The sequence below is a fragment of the Pteronotus mesoamericanus genome, unplaced genomic scaffold (genome assembly GCF_021234165.1).
Source record: "Pteronotus mesoamericanus isolate MK-2021 breed Mesoamerican mustached bat unplaced genomic scaffold, CSHL_Meso_final contig_78, whole genome shotgun sequence".
Taxonomy (NCBI): domain Eukaryota; kingdom Metazoa; phylum Chordata; class Mammalia; order Chiroptera; family Mormoopidae; genus Pteronotus; species Pteronotus mesoamericanus.
In genome coordinates this window covers 3,235,555-3,259,164 of record NW_026555258.1, presented here as the reverse complement: position 1 = coordinate 3,259,164, position 23,610 = coordinate 3,235,555, and the positions used below count along the sequence as shown (strand labels likewise).

At 63.5% G+C, this 23,610-nt stretch overlaps 1 protein-coding gene across 1 annotated transcript in view; it reads left to right on the top strand.

The window, feature by feature from the left end:
• The window catches only part of NTNG2 (netrin G2), a 51,773-nt gene extending 28,850 nt beyond the window's left edge, over positions 1-22,923 (top strand). Inside the window, exons 3-7 of the mRNA XM_054584191.1 lie at positions 11,712-11,884; positions 13,636-13,662; positions 20,289-20,456; positions 21,957-22,091; positions 22,688-22,923. Of these exons, the coding sequence (XP_054440166.1) occupies positions 11,712-11,884; positions 13,636-13,662; positions 20,289-20,456; positions 21,957-22,091; positions 22,688-22,923 (739 nt within the window). The remainder of the gene's footprint in view (positions 1-11,711; positions 11,885-13,635; positions 13,663-20,288; positions 20,457-21,956; positions 22,092-22,687) is intronic.
• The last annotated feature ends 687 nt before the right edge of the window (positions 22,924-23,610 follow it).

Genomic DNA, 23,610 nt, shown 5'->3' with positions numbered 1-23,610 from the left:
CAGAGCCGCAGTGCGCCCCGCGGAGCCCTTCGGCCGGCCCGTGGGCTCTCTGGGGGCTGCGTGGGCCCGAAGGGCCCTGGGCCCCCTGAATCCAAGCTCAGTGCGGGGTGTGTGGCGTGTGGTTGGCCGGGGGGAGGACCCGTCTCCATTTCCTTCCCAAAGGGGGTCCATGACCCCCAAATGTGTACAGAGTCGGTTTTGTGTTCTGCTTTTTATTTTCTCAACCCGACACAGATGAGCCCAGCTCGCTGGGGACGGAGATTTCATTGGGTGCAGTTCAGCTCCTCGAACTGAATTGGCCCAGGTTGCAGAATCGCTGCTTCCCACCGGAGACCGGGCGTGCGCAGTTCGACTGCGCTGCCTGCCGAGGGCTGGAGGCGGGGGAGCAGAGCTGGGCTGAGGGGGCGGGGGTCCCCCAGGTGTCCGTCTGGTCTGCTCACCTGGGAGGTGTCGCCCCTCCCAAGAAGGAGGGCGCGGGGCGGGGGCCTGGTTCAGCCAGGGTCACAGACGTGCGGAGCCCTCGGGTGAGTTGGGGATGGTCACTCACCGTAATGCCTTCCGGGCTGTGCTGGGAGCATGGCGCCCCCCTTTCTCTTGCAGAGGGAGGATTTCATTCTGAGAGTTTTCTCACCATTGTGTTCATTCATCCAACAGGATTTTTTAACAGGCACTTGCGTTAGTTTCCCAGGGCTGCCCTGATAACCTACCACAAGCTGTGGGCTTTGAGCAGCCCCAGTGTGTTGCCTTCCAGTCCCGGAGGCTTGGAGCCGGCCAAGGCATGGCAGGCCCTTTGCACCTGCTGTTCCCTGCCCCTGCCTGTTCCCGCTGCCCAGACCCCAGGCCCTGGTGCCAGGTTGGTTCCCCCCGCCCCCCGCCATTGCCTTCTGTGGGTTTCCATCCCCACCTCCCTAGTAGATGGCGAATGTGGGAGCCTTTGGATCTGGAGCACCCGGCTCTGCTGGGCACGTAGCAGGCATCGGTGAGGGGCTGGCTTGTGTCCCCCAGAAAAATGAACTGAAGTTTGAACTCAGGTGCTGGTGATTGTGACCTTATAGGGAAGCAGGGTCTTCGCAGGTGTGATTAAGATACAAATAAGACGAGGTGCTAGTGGGTTGGCACTGATGCAGCGTGACTGCTCTCCTCCTAAGGAAGGACACGGGCAAGCGCCTCAGAGACGGAGGAGCTGAGGGAGGACCGCGGGGCCGGCTGCCTGCCAGGGCGGGGGGGAGGCGTTGCAGCCACGGAACGCCCACGGGCACCGGCCGGGCACGCGGCGGGCGCTCAGGGCCCGGGAGCGCCTGTTACTGGGTGGGCTCTCAAGCCCGTCACGTTTTTTTCCGTAAAATGACACATTTTTCATTTTCACCAGTGACTTTACTGACCTGGGTACGTTGCGTGCGTTGGCTGTGTCCCGCTAGTGGCTTCCAGTTGGGCAGAGGCCAGGGGGCTGCCCAACGTCTTCCCGCGCGTCAGAGAGCCCCCCAGCCAAGAACATTTGGCCAAAATGTCAAAAGTACCAAGAAACGTGGCGAACCACTTTTGACATGTTCGATCAGGCACAGCACCTTCTCCACACTCTGCATACATCTTTTTTGCATTTGAGCTGCGTTTTTGCCTTTCTTGAAGTAATAGAGCATGATACACCAAAAATGGTGGGTATCTACTTCCATCTCCACTATTAAAATGATACCAAACTCCACCAAAATCCACCGATTTCGATCAGGTTTTTAAATGCACGTTGATGTGACAGCTGCCACCATACAATCTAACAAACTGGTTCCAAGTGGAGTTAAAGACAACTACGTGCTCCTAGAGCCGCTGTACGGAGAAAACGTAACAGGCTTTTTGGCCAGCCCGGTGCTTCCAAGGTGTCGGGACTGAGTCCCCTGAACGCAGCCCGTTTCTGGGAGCGTCACTCACTTGGACCCTCTCCTGCCGCCTGGAATCTCTAGACCTTGGCTCCTGCCTTTCCGCCCCCTGCCCCCTTCCTCAGACAGCTGGTGTGCTGGAAAGAGAAACTCCCTTTAACATTAGACGTGGCCAAAGCAGCTTCGCAAGAGGTTACTGCTCACAGTGTGTCGGGGAGGGGGCCCTGCGGATGAGCAGGCAGGCCCCTGTGCCCACCCACCAGCTCTGTGACTCACGGGACCTCATGGGCTAGAACTGGGGCTAAGGAGACAGAGTCAGGACCGTCAGACGGGGAGGAGGCGGGTCAAACCCAGAGGACAACCCAGGCCCCGCGCTCTCTACCCCTCAGCGGAGGGAGGCTGGGGCAGGTCATTTCGAAGGCTCTCTGGCGTGTCAACCCACATCCAGCACGCTACATTCACAGGCCCTACCTCATGTGCGCCCCCTGCAGGCCGCACACGCATCCCTGCACCATCCACACACGTGACCCCACTTCAGCGAGCACGCAGGAGCCTCGGTCAGCGCAGGCCTTGACCTTGGGGAGTCTCGCTGCTTCTCCCCCCTGGGAGTGGCCCGCTCATTGCTTGGGATCCTGGGGACCTGGTCCCACCCTGTGGGAAAATGCCCTTCCCCGGGTTCCTTCCCAGCCCTCCGGCCCCATCTCCCAGGCTGTGCAGGCTCCTAACGTGGACACCCGTCACCACTGCACCCCGGGAGTGGCACGCGCATCGGGGTTTTGCTGGGGGAGGTGGCTGGCCTGCGCCCTTCTGTCTTGCCCCTTCCATGTGGAGGATTTTTGTCCCAAACACAAACGCAGCTGCACTGTGTCACTGTGCTGCATGGGGACCTTCAGTGGCTTCGAGGTGGCCTCAGAATCAAGTCTTCACTCTGTAACTCTGCTCACGTGGACCCCGGGCTTTCCCCCACCTCCCTGGGCAGCGTGTGCTGTTTCTTCTGCCTGGAACACAGCCTGGCCCTCCCTGGACCTCCCTGTCCCCCCGGGCGTGTCTCAGACAACAGCTCCGTCCCTCTGTCCGCTTCCCTGTCCTTCAAGGAGACGAGCGCTCCGCTGCACTGTCCAGGCGACGGTGGCCGCACCTACGCAGCTGGCCTGGCCTGCCCCCGGCTCTGAGCTCTGAGGGAGCAGGCCTCAGGGACTGGCAGGCACACTGACCAGGTGGGCAGGCTGCACACCTGGGAGATCCCGCCACTCGTTCACTCACGAACAATGAACGCACTTACTTGGACCAAGGAGCCTCACTGCCGGTGACTCTTTCCCGAGGAGGAAGGGGCCGGGGTGCAGGCGCGGCGAGGTGGGGGGGACGCGGCTGCGCTCGCTCCCTGCACGGCCAGCCGCTGCGCACGTTCCCCGCGCCTCACCTGCCCTCCCCTGCCCTCCCCTGCGCCCGCCGCTGCTGGGGGCTGGCCCTTTCCCCGGGGGGTGGCGCCTGCCCCGGCAGAAGGAGTGATTCCGCTTCCGCCCCACCTGGCCGTGCTCACCGGGTCACCCCCAGGCTGTGCCCGGCATCCCCCAGCCCACTCCCGCCCCCACCCCCCCGCCTGCCTCCTGTTCGCTGGGAAGCTGTCCCTGGCTCCGTAATGGGTAATAGCATTTAGCAATAGGCTGGAGGCGGCGATGTATGTTAAAGCACTTAATAGAAAAGGACTTCACACAGCCGCCCAAATTTGATTTGGCCAATGAACTCAATTGCCGGCCCAATTACGTTCCAGGGGGAGCGCGGGCCGGCGTGTGTCCGCGTTACCCTGGAGCAGCCGGGTCGGGCCAGGCAACTGCGGCCGCCCGGGCCTCGCGCCCTGCACCTCTGCTGTCCCGGGGCCTCAGGCCTTCACGGTTCAAGTTCTCCATGCCCCTGTGCCCGTTCCCTCTAATACCCCAGGGCACCCCTCTTCCCTCTACTCCATTCTGCTCATGAGCTGGAAGTGGCTGGGCAGAGGTGATCAGCTACCAAGAACCCCCAGGGTCCTGGGCTCTCCCCTGTGCCCACCTCTGCCCCCCATGTCTGAGGGGCCAGTGTCCAGGGCACTGGCGGGGCTGGACCTGTGAGGGGAGCAGGCTGCCGCCCCCTCATCCCTGCCCGGCTCTGGCACCGCCTCCGCTCGCCCAGACTCCCCGCATCCTTGTTTTCCCCCAAGGAGCCGATGACATCTCTCTCCGGCAGCCAGGGGTTGACCTACATTCCTCCCGCCCGCTGCCTGGGAGGCTCTCCAAACCCCTGCTCCTCTCGCCAGGAGGAGGGAAGGGCCGGCTCACGATTTTCACGGCGCGATGGGGCCCGGCCCGTGTCCAGATGGCGCTCCTGCCGGCAACTCCTGGGCACCGCCTGCCCCTCCCCACGGGGCCGGGCACACTCTGGCCTGGCGCTGGCCGGTGCCCCCACCGTCCTGGACCCCGCCGGGCATCTGTCAGGCTCCCCACCGGACCCAGCAGATGGACCGGGCGGGTGAAGTCAGTATACCCGTTGTCCCCACCCAGGCAGAGGCCAAGCGAGCCTCCCGTGAACTTGGGGTGTCCGGCATTGCGTTCCCCAGGAGCTAGGCCTGGCACTGCCTCCAGACTCCTGTGGTCCCCTGGGGCTCGTTAGGGACTCATCAGTTCCAGAGAAAGGAACGACTTACCGGAGCCAGTGGCCGTGGCCATCTGTCTGGTGGGCAGGCAGCAGAGCCAGCGTCCGAGGGGAGTGGGCGCGCCCATGGCAGACCTCAGGAGAGGTCAGGGGTCACAGAGGGCCAGGACTTGGCCACGTGGGCAAGCAGGTGGTGGGGGTGGAGCGTGGGGGTTGCCATATAAGACGCAGGATGCATTTAAGGTTCTATTTTAGATAAAGGATAATTTTTTTAGTATAACTACGTCCCATGGGACATTATTGATTGTTTACCTGAAATTCAAATTTAACCAGAGACATACAGTATTTTTGTTTGCTAAATCTGGCAATGGGGCCTGGGGGAGCTCTAATATGGAGACGTGAGTGTGTCCCCATCCCCAGGGGCCTGGAGGACATGCCAGCTGCATCTGCTCTGGGTGCCGCTGGCTGCTGGGAGAGGCCTGGGCATGAGGGGACATGCCCCTTGGGGCCAAGCGCGCAGGGGCTGCAGGGTGGGGCCAGCCTTTCTCCTGGGCGCCCGGCTCGCCCGCCCTCGCTTGCTGGCCATCAACAGCCGCGGCCGTAATAGCAGCCGGCGCCCCCGGAGGGCTGTCTGTGTGTCAGGCCCGCGACCGGGCCCTCCCTGCCACGCAGGGACGGCCCAGTCCCCCAGGCACAGACCAGGAGGCACAGCCCCCGAGCCTGGTCGCCGCTACCGCAAGCTGCCCTGGCCCAGCCGTGACACTATCAGGGGATGGTCCAGACGCTGGCAGAAGCTTCCGTGCAGGATCTGACACGCTGAGACCCATGGGGTGCCACGAAGGTCCAAGACCCAGAGAAGTGACGTGCTCAAGGTCACCCAGCAGATCTGTAGCAGGAGCTGGCACGGATCTGGCTGCTGACTCAGCATCTTCCGCTCGCTCTCGCGCGCTCTCTGTCCCCCACCCCCTGCGCACTAGAGAGACCGTCGCCATCCAAAGAGTTAACGGTGTGGGGTTCTGAGGTGGGCGGAGGCAGGAGGGGACCGCGCACCGGCCTTGCATGGCCCCTCTGTTCATTATTAAATAATGCTCCCTGATGGATGAGCCGAAAAGTGCTGTGTCGCGGGGGCAGGCGACGCAGCTGATGGCTTTCTGGTGAGATTGATGGTTCTCGAAGGTCAAATTCAGAAAGCAATTCCTTGGGAAAATTGGTCCCATGGATGCAGGGGAAAGGTTTGGCTGGAGGCGCGGCCGGCAGTCTGGGCGGCGGCGGCGGGAGCTGGCCTGCAAGGCACGGCAGGAAGGGGACCTCTGCCTTCTGCGGCCGCGTTTCCCCGCCAAGGCCAGGCCTCGGAATTGAGGAGCAGGGCCGCGGGCACGGGCGGCGGGCGCGGGGAGGGTCTGCCTCAGGGCCCTCTCCCTGGGGGGTCTTCATCGCCCCCGTGGAATCCACAGAAGGCAAGTGCTAGAGGTGGCAGAGTGGCCATGAGGTCCCACTCCAGCGTCCGATGGACCTGGGTTCAAATCCTGCCTCCTCCAGCCAGAGACCGGGGCCGAGACTCTTCCTCTCCTGTAGAATGGAAGAGAGGTGCTTCCGCCCCTGCACACCGGACAGCACCTGTCCACGCAGGGGCGCCCGGTAGATGATGTGTATGAGCCTGCTTGTTTGCATCGTGTGTTCCACCTCCCCGGGGCCCCTAGAGTAGGGAGAGGGGAAGAAAAAGCCCTAGGGGGCTGGAAGCCCGAGGGACGGCAGGGCCGCGCCTGTGTCTGGGGGACGTGTGGGCTGGCTGCACGTCGCCTCTGGGCCGATGTCCGTCTGCAGACCAGCCCTGGAGACTCCCCAGGCCGCTGCCCAGCAGCCTGCTTGAGACCCTTCCTAAAGCAAGGCCCTCCTGCTGTGTGGTCATGGGCAACTTGCTCAGCATCTCTGTGCCCCCTTTTCCTTGCCTGTAAAATGGAGGTAGTGGTGGTCCGTCTTCACAGGACTGTTGTGAAGGCCTGGGTGGGGGTTTGCGGGGAGGTCTCAGGACGCTGCCTGGTGTCTGCTCGCCTGCCCGCAGTCCCTCTCTAAGACACGACGTGATAGACATTGTACAAACTATGCAGGGAAGGCGTTGCCACAGAACCTTGTCCCTGGGCTTCAGTCGCCCAGGTGACGCTCGCCGTTTCCCTCGTGTTCCCATTTCTGTGGGGGTGTGTTTATCGAGCACCTCTCCTGAGAGCCAGCTCCCGTACCGTAGAACACACACACTGTAAGTGCACAGTTCAGCGGCTTCCCGTGTATTCACCACATCCAACAATCATCACCCTAAAAAGAAACTCGCTCCCCTCGGCCGTCACCCTCGGTCCCCCTCCCCCCGGCCCCTGGCAGCCACTGAAAAGCCTGCTGTCTCTGTGGCTCTGCCTCTTCTGGGCATGCTCCGGGAATGGAGTCACACATCCCGCGGCCTTTGGGTCTGGCTCCGGCTGCGGACCACGCTGTGTCCCAGGTGGGTCCGTGTTCCAGGTGGGTCCGTGATGGGGCGAGGGTCCGGTCTTCATTCCTTTTCACGGCTCAGTGCCATTCCGTGGCACGAGTACACCGCAGTTGGTTCTTCTGTCAATGGATGTTCCCGTCGTTTCTCCCTTGCGGCTGTTAACGCGTGACGTGGCCATGAGTGCGCACGTACAAGGTTCCATGTGGGCGTGGGTTTCTGCCTCTCTTGGTGGACACCCAGGAGGGACACTGGCAGGTCTGTGAACAGCCTAAGTTCCCCCTTTGGAGGGCCTGTCAGATTGCTGTCCAAAGCGTCACCGCCATTCGACCTTCGCTTTCTCCACATCCTCTCCGACACCTGGTGCTACCTGTGTCCTGGTCACAGCCAGCCTCCGGGGGTTAAAGGTGGCGAGCACCTTTTGTTGCCCGTTTGGGTGCCTTCTCTGGAGGAATATCTATTCAGATTCTTCCCCCATTGGTAAAAATTGAGTTATTTGTCTTTTTATCGTTGAGTTGTAAGAGTTCATCACACATTCGTTTGATGAAGTCATATTCGTAGCATAGATAGATACTTCTAATCAGAGATCAATTCACAAAGTTCTTCTCCCATCCTGGGGGTCGTCTTGTTACTTTCTTCATGGTTCTCTGACACACAAAGTCCTTAAGTTTGATGGGGTTCAATTTATCTATTTATTTCTTCTGTTGCTTGTGTTTGGGTGTCGTGTGCAAGGAACAGTGCACTGCTTTACCCAAAGTCACGATTTGCCCCTACGTTTCCCTTTCAGGCTCCTCTTGTTTGGGCAGCTCGGTCCATTTTTGACCCACTGAGGCCTCTGACCCTTTGGGAGTTTATTTTTGTTGCTGCTGTGAAGCAGGTTCATCCTTCTTCTGCATGAGGGTATCCCATATTATTTACTTACTTAACAATTTAATTAAATTAATATACTTTTACATTGTGGCCTCCCCTCGGTAGTAATACCCCACGCTGAGTGAGTACGTCACTTAAAAGAAACCCGTGATCACGGTCGGGACGGTTTCCCAGCCACGCGCGCACCCGCCACGCACCGCACGCGCTCCGCTTTGGGAGACGCTGGTCGCCGTGCGCGCCGGGAGCAGGGAGTAGGAGTGTGTGGCAGCGGCTGACTGGAGGAGGAGTGTGAAAGGCCTCCCTGGAGAAGTGGCATTTGGCCTGGCACCTGACGCTTCCTCTAGGTGTTAGCTTTGGGGTGGGGGTGGGGTGTTAGCTTTGGGGGAGGGAGGGCCTGGCAGCATTTTCCAGGCAAGGGAACAGCATGTGCAAAGGTCCAGAGGAAAGCGAGAGCAGACCCAGGAGAGAAGACACAGAGACAGAAGCGGGGAGAGAGACACACAGGGGGAGAGAGGGACCCAAAGAGACCCAGGAGGGTCAGCCCCGCGCGTAAGCACCGCACGCGCACGTGCATGAACAGGCAGCATCACCCAGAGCTCCCTGCAAAAGCCAGGGAGAGAGGGACGCCCTGGCAGTGATGGGTTTCTGTTTCTGTGCGTGTGGCAGGCGCCCCCCACACTCTGGGGGCTCCTCCTGGCAGCCCCACCCAGCGGGGAGGTTGTCGCCTCCGTGGCGGAGAGCACGGGCTCATGCCGGGCTCCGCCGGGGAGGGTGGAGAAGCCGAGGCAGCCCTGGGCGACGGGGCTGACGGGAGGTCAGGGGGGAACGTCTGGGTTCGGGTCAGGAGCGACCAACCGCGCGGCCTTGGGGCGGCTCATCCCCCACCTGTAGACTCCCCACTGGCGTCATTGCCACACGCCGCTCGGATTCAGCGGGGCTTCCCGCATTTGTAACAAGCCAAGGGCAGCGTTCCCACCGAGGTTGAGACGGCAGCTTTCCTTTATGTGGCTGATCTCTAAAAATACCCTGTCCCTGGCCAGAGACAGGAGGTGCATCCCTGGTCCCACGCAGCTGGGTGTGCTCCTCTCTGCTAGCTCTGTCGGGTAGTAAATGGGAATTGCAAAGCAGGGGGAAAAAAATACCTAAAACCTTTCAAGGTCAAATACGTTTTGCAAACGAAGTCCTGTGGGACCAAGCCAGACAGGTTCCGTCCTGCGGGGTTTGTCAAGGCCTTTCACGTGCCTGCGTGTGCCCCGTCACGGGGTGTGAGCGTGGGGCGCAGGGAGCAGGGTGAAGGCATTGGGGCAGGTCGTATATGTCGGCCTAGGTTAAGCACACAACCTTTCTCTGCCACGGACAACCTCCGGGCTCCCCAGAAAGGAGAGCCCCCAGTGCCAGCAGGTGCCTGCCCACCCCCCACCCCAGTCCCTTCCCAGGGCTGGACACACGGAGGCCTGCGGTATACGAAGTAGGGCAAAAGTTGGGGTACCGTTGTCTGCACGGAAAATAACATGATAAGAACGAGCTGTGTGGTTCGTGCGCCCACACCTGTGAGCCTGCTCTGCCCACCCGTGTGCGCACGTGGTCGTGGATCGGGGCTCCCGGGGAGCGGAGCACTGGCTTTGCCACGTGCCGCTGACCCCAGCCCCGTGGTGCGGTGACGCCGCGACAGGGTGCGTGTCCAGGCCGGAGGGGGAGCCGGGTCCACCCTGCGGCCTGGGACGCTCTTCTCACCCTCGGGTCTCACTCCTCCCGGAAGGCCCTGCCTCCTCACCAGAGTCGCTCTGGGCCCCCCTCAGGCCTTGGCGCAAAGCGGAGCTTCCTGGGCGCCGCCTGCCCCCGAGTGACTGGGTCAGCCCCCGGGCCGCTCCTTCCTGCAACGTTGGCCACCTGGAACAATGGGCATTAATTAAGGATTTGCCTGATTGTTGTTTGTAAATTGAGAGTCTGCATTAATGTTTAGGTTTTAGGTGGCCAGAAAGCTGGACGGATTGGACAGAAAGTTCCCGATCCCCTGCCTCCCCTGCACAGCCTCCCCTTTTCCTAACATCTGGCATTAGTTCGTACATTTGCGACAGCTGATGAACCAACTTTGGTATATTAGTAACAGGTTTCACGCTTGGTGCTGTCGTTCTGTGGGTTTGGACACAGGTCTGATGTCACGTGTCCACCGTGACAGTGTCATATAGTCCATTCCACTGCCCTAGAAGTCCCCTGGGCTCCACCTGTCCATCCGCTGACTCCCCCGCAATCGCTGACTTTTTAGTTTTCTCCCCGCCAGACCCTGCACTTCATCGGACTAGGGGCCCCAGCGGCTTTGTTGACCTTTCTACTGAATGTCCCCAGCTCAGAGCCTGGCGCATAGCAGGTGCCCTATAAATATTTTTCTTTGCGTAATTTAATAAAATAGGATTCTATTAAACATGTTATTCCGCAGTTTGCTTTTTACTAATATTGAAGTATATCTTGGACATCTTCCAATATCAGAATATAGAGCATTGTTATTAGGGAAGATTTCCAACACGCCCACAAAAATAGAACCTACTGCAGCGAACTCCAGACACCTGTTAGTCAACTTCGGCGGTAATCAGCTCACAGCCTTCTTGTTTCAGCGACGCTTGCTGGTTTCTTCCTTTCTGTTATTCTGAAGCAAATCCCAGACATCAGATATTTATCTGTAAATGTTTCTGTGTGAATCTCGAACATCATAACCTCAGCACTAGCATCGCACCCAATAAACGTTCATTCAATTCATCAAATATAGTCAGTGTTCAGATTCCCAGCTGTCTGACGAAGACACATTCTGTTTATGTGAGTTTGGAGGTTCTTTGACCCGAGGCCCAGGCGAGGTTTGCCGGCCGTGCGGCGCCTGGGGACCTTCCGCCTCCGCGGCTCGGCTCCGACTGGGCTCTCCCTCCAGGCCAGGCTTGCAGCTCCCTGCTCTGGGTCTTGCTGCTTCCCCCACCCTGGTGTTGTTTAGTATGTTTCTCTGTCCTCTCTCCTTCCTGCGCATTTGTAGCTGGATCCAGAGGCTTGATCCGATTCAAGTTCAATTTGTTTTGACAAGGCTGCTTCGGGGCGGGGCGTGTCTTTTCTGTCTGGAAAGCTGCTCTCGGCAGCGTCTCTGTGACATTCTTGGCTGTCGAGACTGCAGAGCCCTGAGCCTTTAATTCCAGCGGGGCTGCTATCTGGTGACCTTCTAATTCTATCATTCCTTCTGTTCTTCACTGGGATGTTTCTATGAAAAAGACACCCCCTCATCAACCGTTGGTTACCTGGAGGTACAGTTTAGTAAGACAGGCAGGACAAAGCCTCCACTCTTTCCCTTTATTTACTAGTTTTCGGAATAACGGGTTGCCTATAAATATTTGAATGAATGAATGAATGAATAATACATGTGTGGATGCATTGACGGGTTTGGGAGTCTGGCATTTTTTTCTATTTGCCCTTAAGGGCATGAGTGTGGCCAGAGTTGCCAGTGGAAATGCTGCCTGGGGCCAGGTAGGTCCCCGGAGCTGGGGAGCAGCTCCTGCTACCTGTCAACCCACTTTAGTCTGTCACAGAGGATCAGAAGCTGGGCTGCTAAAAATGCAGCATCTGGGACCAGGGCACCTTGTCACCTCCCCCTGCCCCGAGCTGAGATGTCGTAAACCTCAAACCCCTGATCAAAGGGAGGCCAACAGCCGCGTGGGAGTCCAGAGCAAGGGCTGAAGCGGGGGCCCCTCGGCGGGAGGGGCCTTGGGCAGTGTTCTTCCCGACGGAGAATCCTGGCGGGGGGACTGGGGGCTTCCGGGGTCCCGTCCACACCAGCCCCGGCGCCTCCCCGGCCGCGTGCCCGGGCTCGCTGACTCTCTGTCCCCGTGTCCCCGCAGGTGCAAGTGCAACCTGCACGCCAGCCTGTGCTCTGTGCGCGAGGGCAGCCTGCAGTGCGAGTGTGAGCACAACACCACGGGCCCCGACTGCGGCAGGTGCCGGAAGAACTTCCGCACGCGGTCCTGGCGGGCCGGCTCCTACCTGCCGCTGCCCCACGGCTCTCCCAACGCCTGTACGTACGGCAGGGCGGCCGCCGCCGTGCCCCGGCCGCTGGGCCCCGACCTCCAGCCAGCAAGGCCATGGCCTCCCCGCCCCGCAACCCCGGAGTTCAGGGCACCCCGAGCCGCAGGGGACGAGGGCCCGGGCTGGCTGGGGCGGGGCTCTTCCTGACCCACCCCGAGTGACTTCGGTGACGCCTGAGAGGCCACGCTCAGCACAGCTTCCTCCTTAGCCCTGCAACAGCCCCGCGGTGGCCTTAGTGTGGCCCCCTCTCCAGACAGACCCACTGGGGCCCAGCGCCCTCTGTGCCCCCCTGAGCTTCACCAGACTTGGCTCCAAAGCCAGCGCTGGGCAGTGGCCTCTGGCACCTGGACGGCCACCCGCCTGCCTGGGCACATTGCAGGAGCCCCTCCGACCTACCCGTGCAAGATTTGGGCAACTTCGGTCTGATCAGAGCTGAGAGCCTCCCTGTGAGGCTGTGACCGGCACATCGTGTGCGTCCTGGGCGGGTGGGGCCAAAGGCCTTTGGGGGGGCCTTGCTGGACGCTCACAGTGCACGGGGCTTTCAAGGTGCAGGGCGCACTCTGGGCGCGGACTCCCCGGCCCCTCGGGTGCCCTCCTCCCAGGTGCCCGCCCTGCTCCTTGCCGCCTGAACTGCTCTGAGCCCTTTCTCCGGTCCCTGTCACGTCCTCTCTGACTGGCAACCTCACTGATGGTCACCTGTCCTGCGGACCTCCCCCTCCCTCCTCCCCGCCTCCTCCCTGTGCCCCACTCTCCTTCCAGAAGGATCCTCCAGGGTCTCTGGAGCCCCACAGACCAAGACACGGCCCTGCAGGTCACAGCCGCGATGCACAGGCAGGCCGGGCCGGGCTTGGCTCTGACACCCGCCCCCCAGCCCTACACGGGCAGCCGAAGCTTTCTTGTTGGGGTCGCTGCCCCTGTCCCCACTCCCCCAGGGCCTCCAGGAGCCGAGCGAGGCTGGCGCGCTCCATGCCCTCCGCCTAAAGCTTCCCCTCCCCGCCCCCTGGCCCCGCCTTGGCTGGAACAGCCAGGAGAGCAGAGACCCAGAGGGAAGCAAGCCCCCCACCCCATGTCCCCATCTCAGCAAGCATCCCCAACACCCCGGGGGCCAAGTCCTTGACTGCAGCCCCACCCCCGACCTCCTCACTGGGGCCCCGGCTCCAGAACCTTCAGTGCCCCACGCCCAGTGCCCTCGGAACACAGCCCTGACTAGCCACAACCCCTGGGGGGCCATTCGCCCCCCCCCACATCTCCCGCCCCTTCCCACCCCACGTCTGGATCCCCACGCCCTCCCCTTCCCAAGTGTCTGTCTGGCCTGGATCTTCCCGCCCCTGTGGTCTGGGCTGCTCCTCTTGCCCCCGGGACGCTTCTGTTCTCTGACATCCCATCGTCCCCCCTGAACAGCCCCCACCTCCTCTTCCTGCACCAGGGGACCCGAGAGGCTAAAGTCAAATAAGAGAGGCGCACGCGCACCCCCAGCAGGGTGTTTGGCACTTATGAGCATGGCCCCTGATAGGGTGTCACGGCTCTGAGACTCAGTTTCTCTGTCTGCAGAATGGGCTAATCGCGGCTCCCCGCCCTCCGGGCGGCAGTGACACGCGTCCCGCTCCCTGCAAAGTGAGGGCTCCCCGTGGGCCGGGACCGCACACTTCCCGCCCCGGCCCGACCCCTCCCCGGCAAGGAAGAGGTGGCCTGGGTCCTTGTCCCTCTGGCCACCATGCTGTGACCCTTCTCTCCCCACAGGTGCTGCTGCAGGCTCCGCCGTTGGCAGTAAGTACACAGCTGGGTCCCCGTCCTGGGGACAGTGACGGGGCCCTGCCACGCATGAGCCTCTTTGCATGTCCTGGGAAGAGCAGGAGACAAAAGCCGGGGGACCCTGTCCCCGCTGGGCACTCAGGCCGCCCCGCTCCCCACAACTGCGCCATGTGCATCTCCACCCCTGCTGCTCCGCCTGTCCCCTTCCGCTGGTCCCGCAGCACCCCTCACAACCCCTCCCTCAGGCTTCTTGGTTAGTGCTGCTTTGGAAAGGTCCCTGTGACCCCCGGGTGAATCCCGGCCCCCGCCCTGGCCAGGCCAGGGTGGGGGTCACCTTCTTCCCCGACCTGACCTGCAGCAGAGTCCCCGCCGTGGCTGCCAGCGGTGGTGAGGCTGGGCAGTGAGCCGGGGCCTGAGCGCCCAGGCAGACAGGCGCCCGCAGCAGGGACGGGGCGTCCGAGAGCTCGAGGAGGAAGGCGTGTGGGGGCGGGGGGGGCAGGGGCGCCCAGCAGATGGCCAGGAAGCCGTCACCAGGAAGCCATCGCCACACTCCGTGCCGCCGCCCCCCCCCCCGCCCCCCACGCTCGAATCAGGCGCTGGCTCATTGGGACGGTTGTGGTGTCTCATTTCGCCCCAGCACTCGGCGGGCATTGCGTCTGCCCCGGGAACACCCGCCTGGGTCAAGCAATCTCAGAAATGCTTTTCGGGGCACGGCCTCCCTCCACCAGAGTTCCTCGGGGCCACGCTCGGCCCCGGCAGCTCCCTGCTGGGACGCTGGCAGGAAGAGGGCACCCGAGGCAGCGGGACGTGGAGGGGACCCGGGTCACTCAGGGGGGCCCTAAGCTCGTCTCTGCCCCGCACCCACTGACTCCCCGCCCTCCCTCGCTTCCCGCCTCTCACAGGCATCAGCAGGTCCCCAAAAGGCCCCAACCCCAAAGCCCCTGTGGCCACGCGGGGGGGCCCGACCACTCCTGTCCCCTTTGCATCCTCGGGCCCCCGCGGCCCCCAGCAGCGCACAGCCCACAGAGGATGCCCAGGTACAGCCCGGGCGCCCCGCCTCTCCCAGCTCCTGCCGCGCCCCCGCCTCTCGCGTGATACGCTCTGATGAGGTGGGGTCACCAGCCCTGGGGAAGGCGGGCTTGGCTCTTGAGATACTAGGACCCCACAGCCACGAGAGCACGGGGCCTCCGGCTGCAGCCGGGGTGCTCAGGGCTCCCGTCAGGCTCCTGGAACCTTCTCCCCTCCCACCCGCCCAAGGTACTGCCCAGGAGGCGCTGAGGCCAGCACGGCCAGGAGGACGGGCGACCTAGAAGGAGGGGCCCACGGCAGCGAGGCCACACAGAGTCCACCCCAAGCCAGGGCCTGTCTCGGCTGGCCCGGCCCCGCGCCCGCCCTCACGGACACCCCGCACCCCGCTCTGCCTGGCCCCCCGGTAGCTGGGCTGGGCGTGGACCCTCAGGGCTGGCCCCGGAGGCTGGGCGCAGGGAGCCTCCGCGCCGGGTGTTTGGAATGCGGGCTGCGGGGCACTTCAGGTCAGGCCAGGGCCTGGCTTCCTGCCCCACGTCAGCCAGAGCAGCCACCCCTGGGGGCCACACAAATGACAGGCTCGGAAACACTGGCCCTCTGGGCCTATTCCCCTCCAAAGTGGGACCGCCCGTGCTCGAGGCTTGGGGTGCTGGAGGGCCCTGTGGTCCCACCTGGGGTCTCACCAGACTGCTCACTGTGCGTGCCCGGCGCCCTCTAGGACCCGGGGCGGCCCAGCCCAGCTCTCTTCTCCTTCCTCCCTCCTCCGCGGGGAGCGGGGGCACTGCCGGAGGCAGGCCCAGCTGGGACTGTCGAGGGCTTCAGGGGGGCCAGGTGGCCCAGAAATCGTCTGTGGGGTAGAGAACGGTAGCGCGGGCAGTCACTCAGGGGGATCAGGTGTGAGGGGGCCCAGCCACCCGAGGCCGGTGCTTTCCTTGCTGAACTCATGGCAGGCGGGCTGGAACTGAACTGGCCGTGGCGGGTGCCGCGCCTGCCCACACCAGGTGGCCAGTCTGGGCAGGAGGCTGGATCCCCGCGCACACACCGAGGAACCCGGACTCCCTTTCCTGAGCTGCTTCTGAGGCGGTGCAGGGGGTACCAGGCACACGGCAGAGCAGAGAGAGGAAGACCCCCACTAAGAAAGTCTCGGCAATGATGAAGGCGCCCCCCGCCCGCCCCTGGGCTCGCTGCTCTGTGAGGCGGGCGCCGTTCCCCTGACCCCCAGGAGCAGGCGGTCAGGCTCAGGAAGAGGCGCCAGGCCTGAGGGGGTGCAAACTTACCTCGATGCAGCTGTTGGAAAAGGAAAAAGTAGGAAGGGAAAGAGGTACCTGGGCAGGACCCGAACTCGGGCTTGTCGACTCGGGGCGCCACCTGCCACTGGCCGCCCACTGCTATTGCCCCGAGGCCTGGGGCTTGGGGTGGGGGGCCACGCGCTGGTGCGGCTGTTACAACCCGGCTCGCACAGCCCCGACTCCCACGGAGCAGCTGGGGCCTCCATCTGGCCTCGGCACACGCCGCAGGCCCCGGCGAGAACGTCCTCTGGGTGCACCTGAGTCTGTCCCTGCGGAGCCCAGCGGGGGGTTTCCCGCCCCCAGACCCCATCCCTGGAAAGGCCCGGAGTCTCTCCAGGCGCCTCCTGGCAGGTGCTTTGGGCTCTTCGGCCAGCGTCCAGCTGGGCTCGCGAACCGCTGGCCCTGACATTTCTCCTTCCTGCCCACATCAAGCTGTCTGAAGGGCGGGGGCTGCTTGGTGGAAAAGGCGCCCCCGACCACTAATCCTCCCCCCCAGGAGGCGCCACAGCCAGAAGCCTTGGGGCAGGTTTCTGTGCGCCTCTAATAAGCCCCTGCCGGTTGGGGATTAAGGCCCCGCGGCCGCGTCCCCTCATTGAACGCCGCAGTAACGTCAGTTTGCTGTCCAAAGGCTCCCGGCTCCCAGCTGGAGAGTCTCCCGCACTTTTGAGCTGGTAGATTTTCTTTTCCTTTCCCTACCAGCAGGCATCCCACATAATCCCTTTGGAAGTGGAAAGAATCCGATTTATCCAGTCCTCTGGGTCTGCCTTTTGAAATTCGGCACAGAGCGACGCCCTGACTGTGCCGGCCGCGGCGTCCCCGGCTGAGTGTCCAGCTGGTCTGGGCGATGGCGCTGTGGCGTTTGGGGGTTGACTTACGCTGGTGTCCCCAGTGGAAATGGGCCCAAACCAGGGGTCAGAGGGAAGGTGGTGGCCAGAGAGGCAGGCCAGACGCTGGAGGGCGTGCCGTCGCTGCACTGGGCCGGACAGGGAGCCTCCCGCGGGCCCTTCGTGGGACACGTTCAATGTCCAGAGCACGTGCCTCCTTCACAGCCATTTGCCAGAGACCAGCACAGAGAGGTCTGGGCCCAGCTAGGGGACTCGATGCCACTGCCCTCAGTGGGAACGGGGCCACACAGGGAGGGTAGAAGAGCTCCCAACCCAGCCGCCCCGCTGCAGAAAGTACTGCCCAGAGTGCAGGCGCTCGGGCACGGAGGCGCCCCCACCTGGTTCCAGGTCCACGCGCGCCCGCCGCAGGCTGCGGCAGTGTAGACGCTGCCTCTCCTGGATTTGGACCTAGTTCTACTTGGCCGGTGTAGACAGAGCCGCTTCTTACAGTGCTGCTTCTGACAAGGGGCCTGCGGGGCTCAGAATGTCCCCAGGACACCCTCGCCCCATCCTCTCGCATGACTTGCTGTCTTCTCTTCTTTCCCCCCCGAGAGTGGATCAGGCCATCGACAGCAGTCCCCCCAGGGGAGAGAGCCCCCTGGACCCAGGTGTCCTCCAGCGCAGAAGGTATGGGGGGATCTTCTTAGACCCATAGGCCCCTCCCCCTTAGTGGAAGTAGCAGGTGTACGTGGTGGGGACCTGGGGTGGGAGGGGGCCTCAGGGGACTGAGGGGAGGGGGCTTGGCTATACCCGACCCCTCGCCTGCTTAGGGTCAGTGACATCACCCCCTTTCAATCGCACACCCCCCCAAGTGCCTGGGAGCCAAGCCCAGGAGTGATGGAGCGCTGAGTGCCAGGGCTTCCTGCAGGGGGCGACTGCGAGCACAACGGGTAGATAACAGAAGTGCGTCCCTGCGGTCCAGGCGGCAGGCCTGGTGGGCGAAGGCCTGGCGCAGGGGTGGCCGTGAGCGGCCCCCCTGGCAGGGGAAGAGGTGTTGGATAAAGGAGGGCTGGACGGTGGAGGGACCAGGGCCTCATTCCCCGCCTGCAGGGGAGTAGGCGCACACGGGCTCGCTTGTAGCCATGGATGGGCGTGCACAGGAGGCGCACGGGCCTGCCCGAGTCTCCAAGAAGGGAAGCCACCCTCATCCCAGCTCCCCTGTTCCCTGGGCATCAGACTTGCTAATGCCTTGTGAGGCAGGAACCCAGTCTCCTCCTGACTCAATTCAGGCCCCCTCCCCACCGCTCCCGCTCCGGGCCATGAGCAGGGCTTTGAGCGCCCTCTGCTGGCAGGACCTGCCGGAGCCGGAGCTGGAATCGGTGAGAGAGGGTCTGCAGTTAGTCCCCCGCAGCCGACAGCTGGAGGGGCTGGAGCCATCACTTCTCTGCCCTGCGCCAGCTGGGGCGCCTGACTCCCAGGGGTCCCCGCAGGCTCGCCCACAAATGCGGGGTGGGTCCTGGACAGCCTGTGCTCCAGGCCAGGGGCCGGTGGGGAACCGTGGGTGGCAGAGGCCTGGCCGTGGCTGGGGCAGGGAGAAGCTGCAGAAAGGAGGGGGTGCCGAAGGCGCGGAAGCCACCGCAGACACTGGGTGTGGCGCTCCCAGGAGCTGGGGATGGGGGCGGGGACAGGAGAGCAGAGAAGAAGCCATGTTTTTGACCTGTCGCAAGACTGTCCGCGTCCGCAGAGTGCTTCCCGCGCCGTGGGGGGTGCGGGGGTAGAGAAGGGATTGGCAGGTTGATCCCGCTGGGTGTGTAAACAGCCTGAGAGGCAGGCACCAAAGGCAGGCTGGGTCTGCGCGCTCCTGGGTGTGTTCTGTCGCCTCAACTCTGAGCAGGTGACAGAGCTGCCCAGAGCTCGCCAGGGCTCCTTAGGAGCTTTGCCGGGCCTTCCCCGGGCCGGACAGCCCGCCCCGCGCAGCTGGGCTCTGGCTGACGGAAGAGCGTTTCTCGTCTCTCCAAGTGGCCGGCCCCTTCACCGCTGCCCCCGCCCAGGCCTCCTCACCTTCCCAGCCCCCGCCCAAACCTCCTCGAGGGATGCCCAGTGAGGAGTTCCAAGGTAAGAGGAAGGCCCCGGGGCCGGGGTAGCCCTCCTCCAGTACTGCGCCCCCGCCCCCCGCCACTGGAAAAAAATGAGGCTGGGGGAGGGCCCATATCCTGCCCAGACGCCCTCCCAGGGCTGCTGGGTCAAGGTGAACCCGAGCCTCTCCCCCTCCAGCCCGGCCCCTGGGGAGCGGGGAGCGGGTGTGAGTCACAGGCGTGGGCAGCTCAGGGCAGGCAGAGCAGCTGCTGTGAAGAGCCTGTCCCAGCTCCCCCGGGAGGTGTGGCCCCGGGGCTTGTCTTGGTTGAAGCCCGATCTGGGACACAGGGGTCACCCTCACTACTCCTTGGGGACACTTGGAGGACGCCCCGCCTTTTCGTCCCTGGACGGACAAGGTAAAGGGGGCCGGTCCAGGAGGCCCCTCACAGAGGCTCCTTCCTCCGAGGTCTCCATGCCCTGACCCCTGAGCCCTGGTCCTCCCTGCCTCTCCCATCACTGGAGGGAGGCGGGGTCCTCTGGAGATTCCCACATGGTGTTTCAGAGAGGGTGGCCGGCACCCTTCCTTGTTCTGGGGTGGCCACACTGGCTTTCTTATTCAAGGAGGTGTTGAGCCCCACAGGAGGGGCACCAAGAAATGGCCCCCCTTCTTGGGTCAGGGAAGGTGACCCTCCCACCAGGTCCCACTCCTCCGTGAGGGGGCGGAACCCACCTCCAACCCTTGCGGCCTCGCCCCCGGCGGTTGCAGGGCTCGCCGGGTCCCAGGGGCCGCTGCAGAGCGTGGCGCCGAGGCGGGGTCCCCCAGTCAGAGTCAGAAGCGGGGCTGGGACTGGAGGGGGCAAAGCCAGCGGCCTCCTCGGTGTCAGTCGAATCTGCAGCACAGCTCAGGCCTATACGACAGGGCCCGGCAGGTGGCGATTCTCCTTCCACACGTCTTCCAAAGCAGCACGGGGAGGAAGCTTCTGGCCCTTTCCATCCACCCTATCCAGCGTTCATGCATGCACCTGTCCCTCGCTGAGCCTCTGGGGACACAGTGGCGGACACCCCGAATTCGGGGGCTGCCCTCCCTGGGCTCACAGTGCGGTGGCCCGAACCATCCCTCCCGCATGAATCGGTCCTCATCATCCTGGCGTGTCCTGACATCTCTACTAAGAGCACCCTGCCCCTGGGGCGCCCGGCAGGTGCTGCCTGCAGGCCCTCCCTGGGCCCAGGCCACAGGGCCGGGCTCAAAGCTGGCAGGCCCGCCCCTTCCCCACACCTTCCCGAGCCAGGCCGCACAGCCCGCGTACCCCGGGCGGGCCCTTCCTCTCTCTGTGCCTCAGTTTCGCGGCATGCACGGGGGAGGGGCAGCAGGGAGGACGCCTCCCTGGACTCCCTGACCCCGTGTCCCTCCCCGCCGCTGGCCCAGACTGCGAGTGCTACGGCCACTCCAACCGCTGCAGCTACATCGACTTCCTGAACGTGGTGACCTGCGTCAGCTGCAAACACAACACGCGAGGCCAGCACTGCCAGCACTGCCGTCTGGGCTTCTACCGCAACGGCTCCGCCGAGCTGGACGACGAGAACGTGTGCATCGGTGAGTGCGGGCAGGCTGCGGGCAGGCTGCGGGGGCGGCGCGGGCCGGGAAGTGTGAGGCAGGTCCCAATGCCCCTGGGTCAGAGCCCCGCGGGGGGCTGTGGATATTCCCATTCCAGGGCCGGCGCCTCGCTGGCCTCTTTAAAGACAGAAGCCTCCTGAACCTGCTCTGCTGATCATGTCCCGGTTGGATCTTCCGGGGGGGCGCTGGTGTTTCAGAGCCACTGGTTGGAGTCAAAGACCTGCTAGTGCTAGTCTTGGAAACCGCGTTGCCAAGAAGGGAAACCACCCTTAATCTCAGCTCACCTGTCCCCTGGACATTAGACTCTAATGCTCCGTTAGGCAGGAACCCTGCCCGCCCCGCCCCCCCAATCCAATTTCCCTCCGCACGAGCTCCAGCTCCAGGCTGTGAGCAGGGCTTTGAGCGCCCTCTGCTGGCAGAATGCATTTGCTACGTGCATTTGGGCAATTCCCTTCTCACGGCGTCTCTTTGTCTGCTTGTAAAATCAGGAGATGGATCAGATCAAAAGTTCTCAGCCCTTTTCTGTGGCTAAAGCCACGAAATTCTCCAGTGAAATTCTAATGCTTTATAAGCAGAGCCCGGTTCATAAAGCTTCCCTCTGCCTCCAGTGACCCCTGGGCTGCTTTTTTCAAACTCTGCTCTGACACTTGCTCTGGGGACCCTGGGCCTGGGCAGAGACGGGCCATCCCCAAAAGCCAAACACCCAGCATACCCACCACCCCTGCCCTGTCTCCAGTAGAGGCCAGGGCTCAGCCCTGGTGCCCACCCCCAGGCCAGCTCTGGCTTGGAAGAGGCGGGGCCGCGCAGGCAGCTGGAGCTGTCGGTCTTCATTACAGCAGCAGCCTTCAGGTAATTCCATCAGCTCTAAAGTGAGCCAAACAGAACTGTGCTGCGGACGTCACGTGGCCAGTGGCAGGGACAGGGCTAGGCCTCCACATCCGATTAGAGGCGCCCCTCCTCCCACTGCGACCAGCTGCCTTGACGCCCAGGCCTGGCACTGGGCTTCAGGGGTCCCCAGAGGGGGGCATTTGCCCCTGCCACAGGGCATGGCCCCCAGGAAGCCAGCCGGGGAGGCTGGAGGCCTCTGGGGCAGCACCTGCGGTGGCCCTGGAGGGACCTGCAGGTGCGGTCCACATCCCTGCCCCCCACACTCACCCAGCACAGGCCCTGGGACAGAGGACCGCCGGCCTCTGATGCGGCTCTTTGCACCTGTCAGAGTCACAGCTCTTTGGAACCACCCGCTCTGGTCACAGATGGGGAGACTGCGGCCCGGAGAAGGGAAGGGTCTCTCCCAGGCCACACAGCGCCTGGGCCAGGGACGGGGCGGCCGCCCGGGAGCCAAGTCGGTGTTCCCTCGAGTTTGGACCCCGGCCGTCTAACCGCGGGCTCACGCGGACACAGCGTGCAGCGCAGGCCGCGTGGGGTGGGGTCTGTGCCCCCAAGTCGCCCTGAGCGGACACGGTGCCCCTGTCCGTCCAGAGTGCAACTGCAACCAAATCGGCTCCGTGCACGATCGGTGCAACGAGACCGGCTTCTGCGAGTGCCGGGAGGGCGCCGCGGGACCCAAGTGCGATGACTGCCTCCCCACACACTACTGGCGCCAGGGCTGTTACCGTGAGTGCGCCCCGCGGGCAGGCCGGGCAGGGCCTGGTGCTGTGGGGGCGGGGCCGGAGCGAGGGGCGGGGCCCGGCGCTTGGGCAGGGCTTAGGAGGGTGGCCGGGTGCTGCCAGAGGCAGGGTCCGGCGCGTGGGCGGGTCCAGGTGGGGAGAGGGCTTGTGCGACTGGGGAAAGGGTCGGAGTCAGGTGGGAACCAATCGCGAGAGAGATTGAACTGAGCTTGCTTGGGAAAGGAGTTGGAGGCAAAGCGGTTCTGGGTGCTGGCTGCAGTTGGCCGGAAGAGGGAGGGAGTGAGTCTGCCCACGTGTTAGCCAAGCTAAGAGGGTGGGCGGGCGCTCCAGCCACACCAAGGCCGGTGCCAGGAGCGGGGAGAGCCGGGAACTGTAGCGGGATGAGGCAGGGGCCAGGTCTCCCTGGCTGTCGTTACCATCGACGCAGGGACAGTTCACACCAAGTGCGCCCTGAGCGTCCAATAACCTCCTGGTCCAGGCCGGGCCCCCGGAGGTTCGCACATCCCCAGTTGCAGAAGCTTCACTGTGGAGGAGGGTGGACTGGGTCACCACGACCCTACCTAACTGCCCCTTCGCCCGCAGCCAACGTGTGCGACGACGACCAGCTGCTCTGCCAGAACGGCGGCACCTGCGTGCAGAACCAGCGCTGCGCCTGCCCGCGCGGCTACACCGGCGTGCTTTGCGAGCAGGCCCGCTGCGACCCCGCCGATGACGACGGAGGCCTGGACTGCGACCGCGCACCCGGGGCCGCGCCGCGCCCCGCCACCCTGCTCGGCTGCCTGCTGCTGCTGGGTCTGGCCGCCCGCCTGGGCTGCTGAGCCCGCCGGAGGACCCCCGGCGGCGAGTGCAGGTCCGCGCGCCGGGCGCCCTGGGCCCTGCGCCCGGGGGGGCCGGGCGGCGAGAAGGGTGCGGCCAGAGCTGCTCCCAGGTGCTACTCAGCGGAGTCCTCCGCCCTCCTCCCCACCCCTCCCCCCACTCCGTGGCACCTGCCCCCGCCCTGGCGCTGCAGCAGGGGGCGCTGAGGAGTCCTGACCCCAGCGGCCTGCTATTTTGGTCTTAGTTTTTCTATGTCCTGCCGCCCATTTCATTTTTTGCTGGCGGTGAGACAAAGGGCGGAGAAACGCTGCTCACCCAACACCCCCAGGTGTGTACACACACACACACACACACACACACACACACACGACTGTTGCGGACACCCCCTGCGCCTGTCCCTGGCTTACCCTCAGCCAGTGGACCTGAAGTCCAGCTGCTACAACTCCAGCTGCTGACTTCATTCTCTTTATATTCTCCGTTTTCCTTTGCAGCCCACCGGCCGCCAGGCCGGAAAGAGGCCTGGGCCCCAGGAGCTCCCCATCTGTTGGGGGAGGGAAAGGAAGGAGAGCTGGGAGGGCTGGAAACTTTGTTTTGTAGAGAACTATTTTTGTTTGTATTAACCGTCCCCTTCGGGAAGGGGCAGGAGCGGGGACGCTGGGTGCGGCGGCGGGGTGTTGATGGTGTGTAAC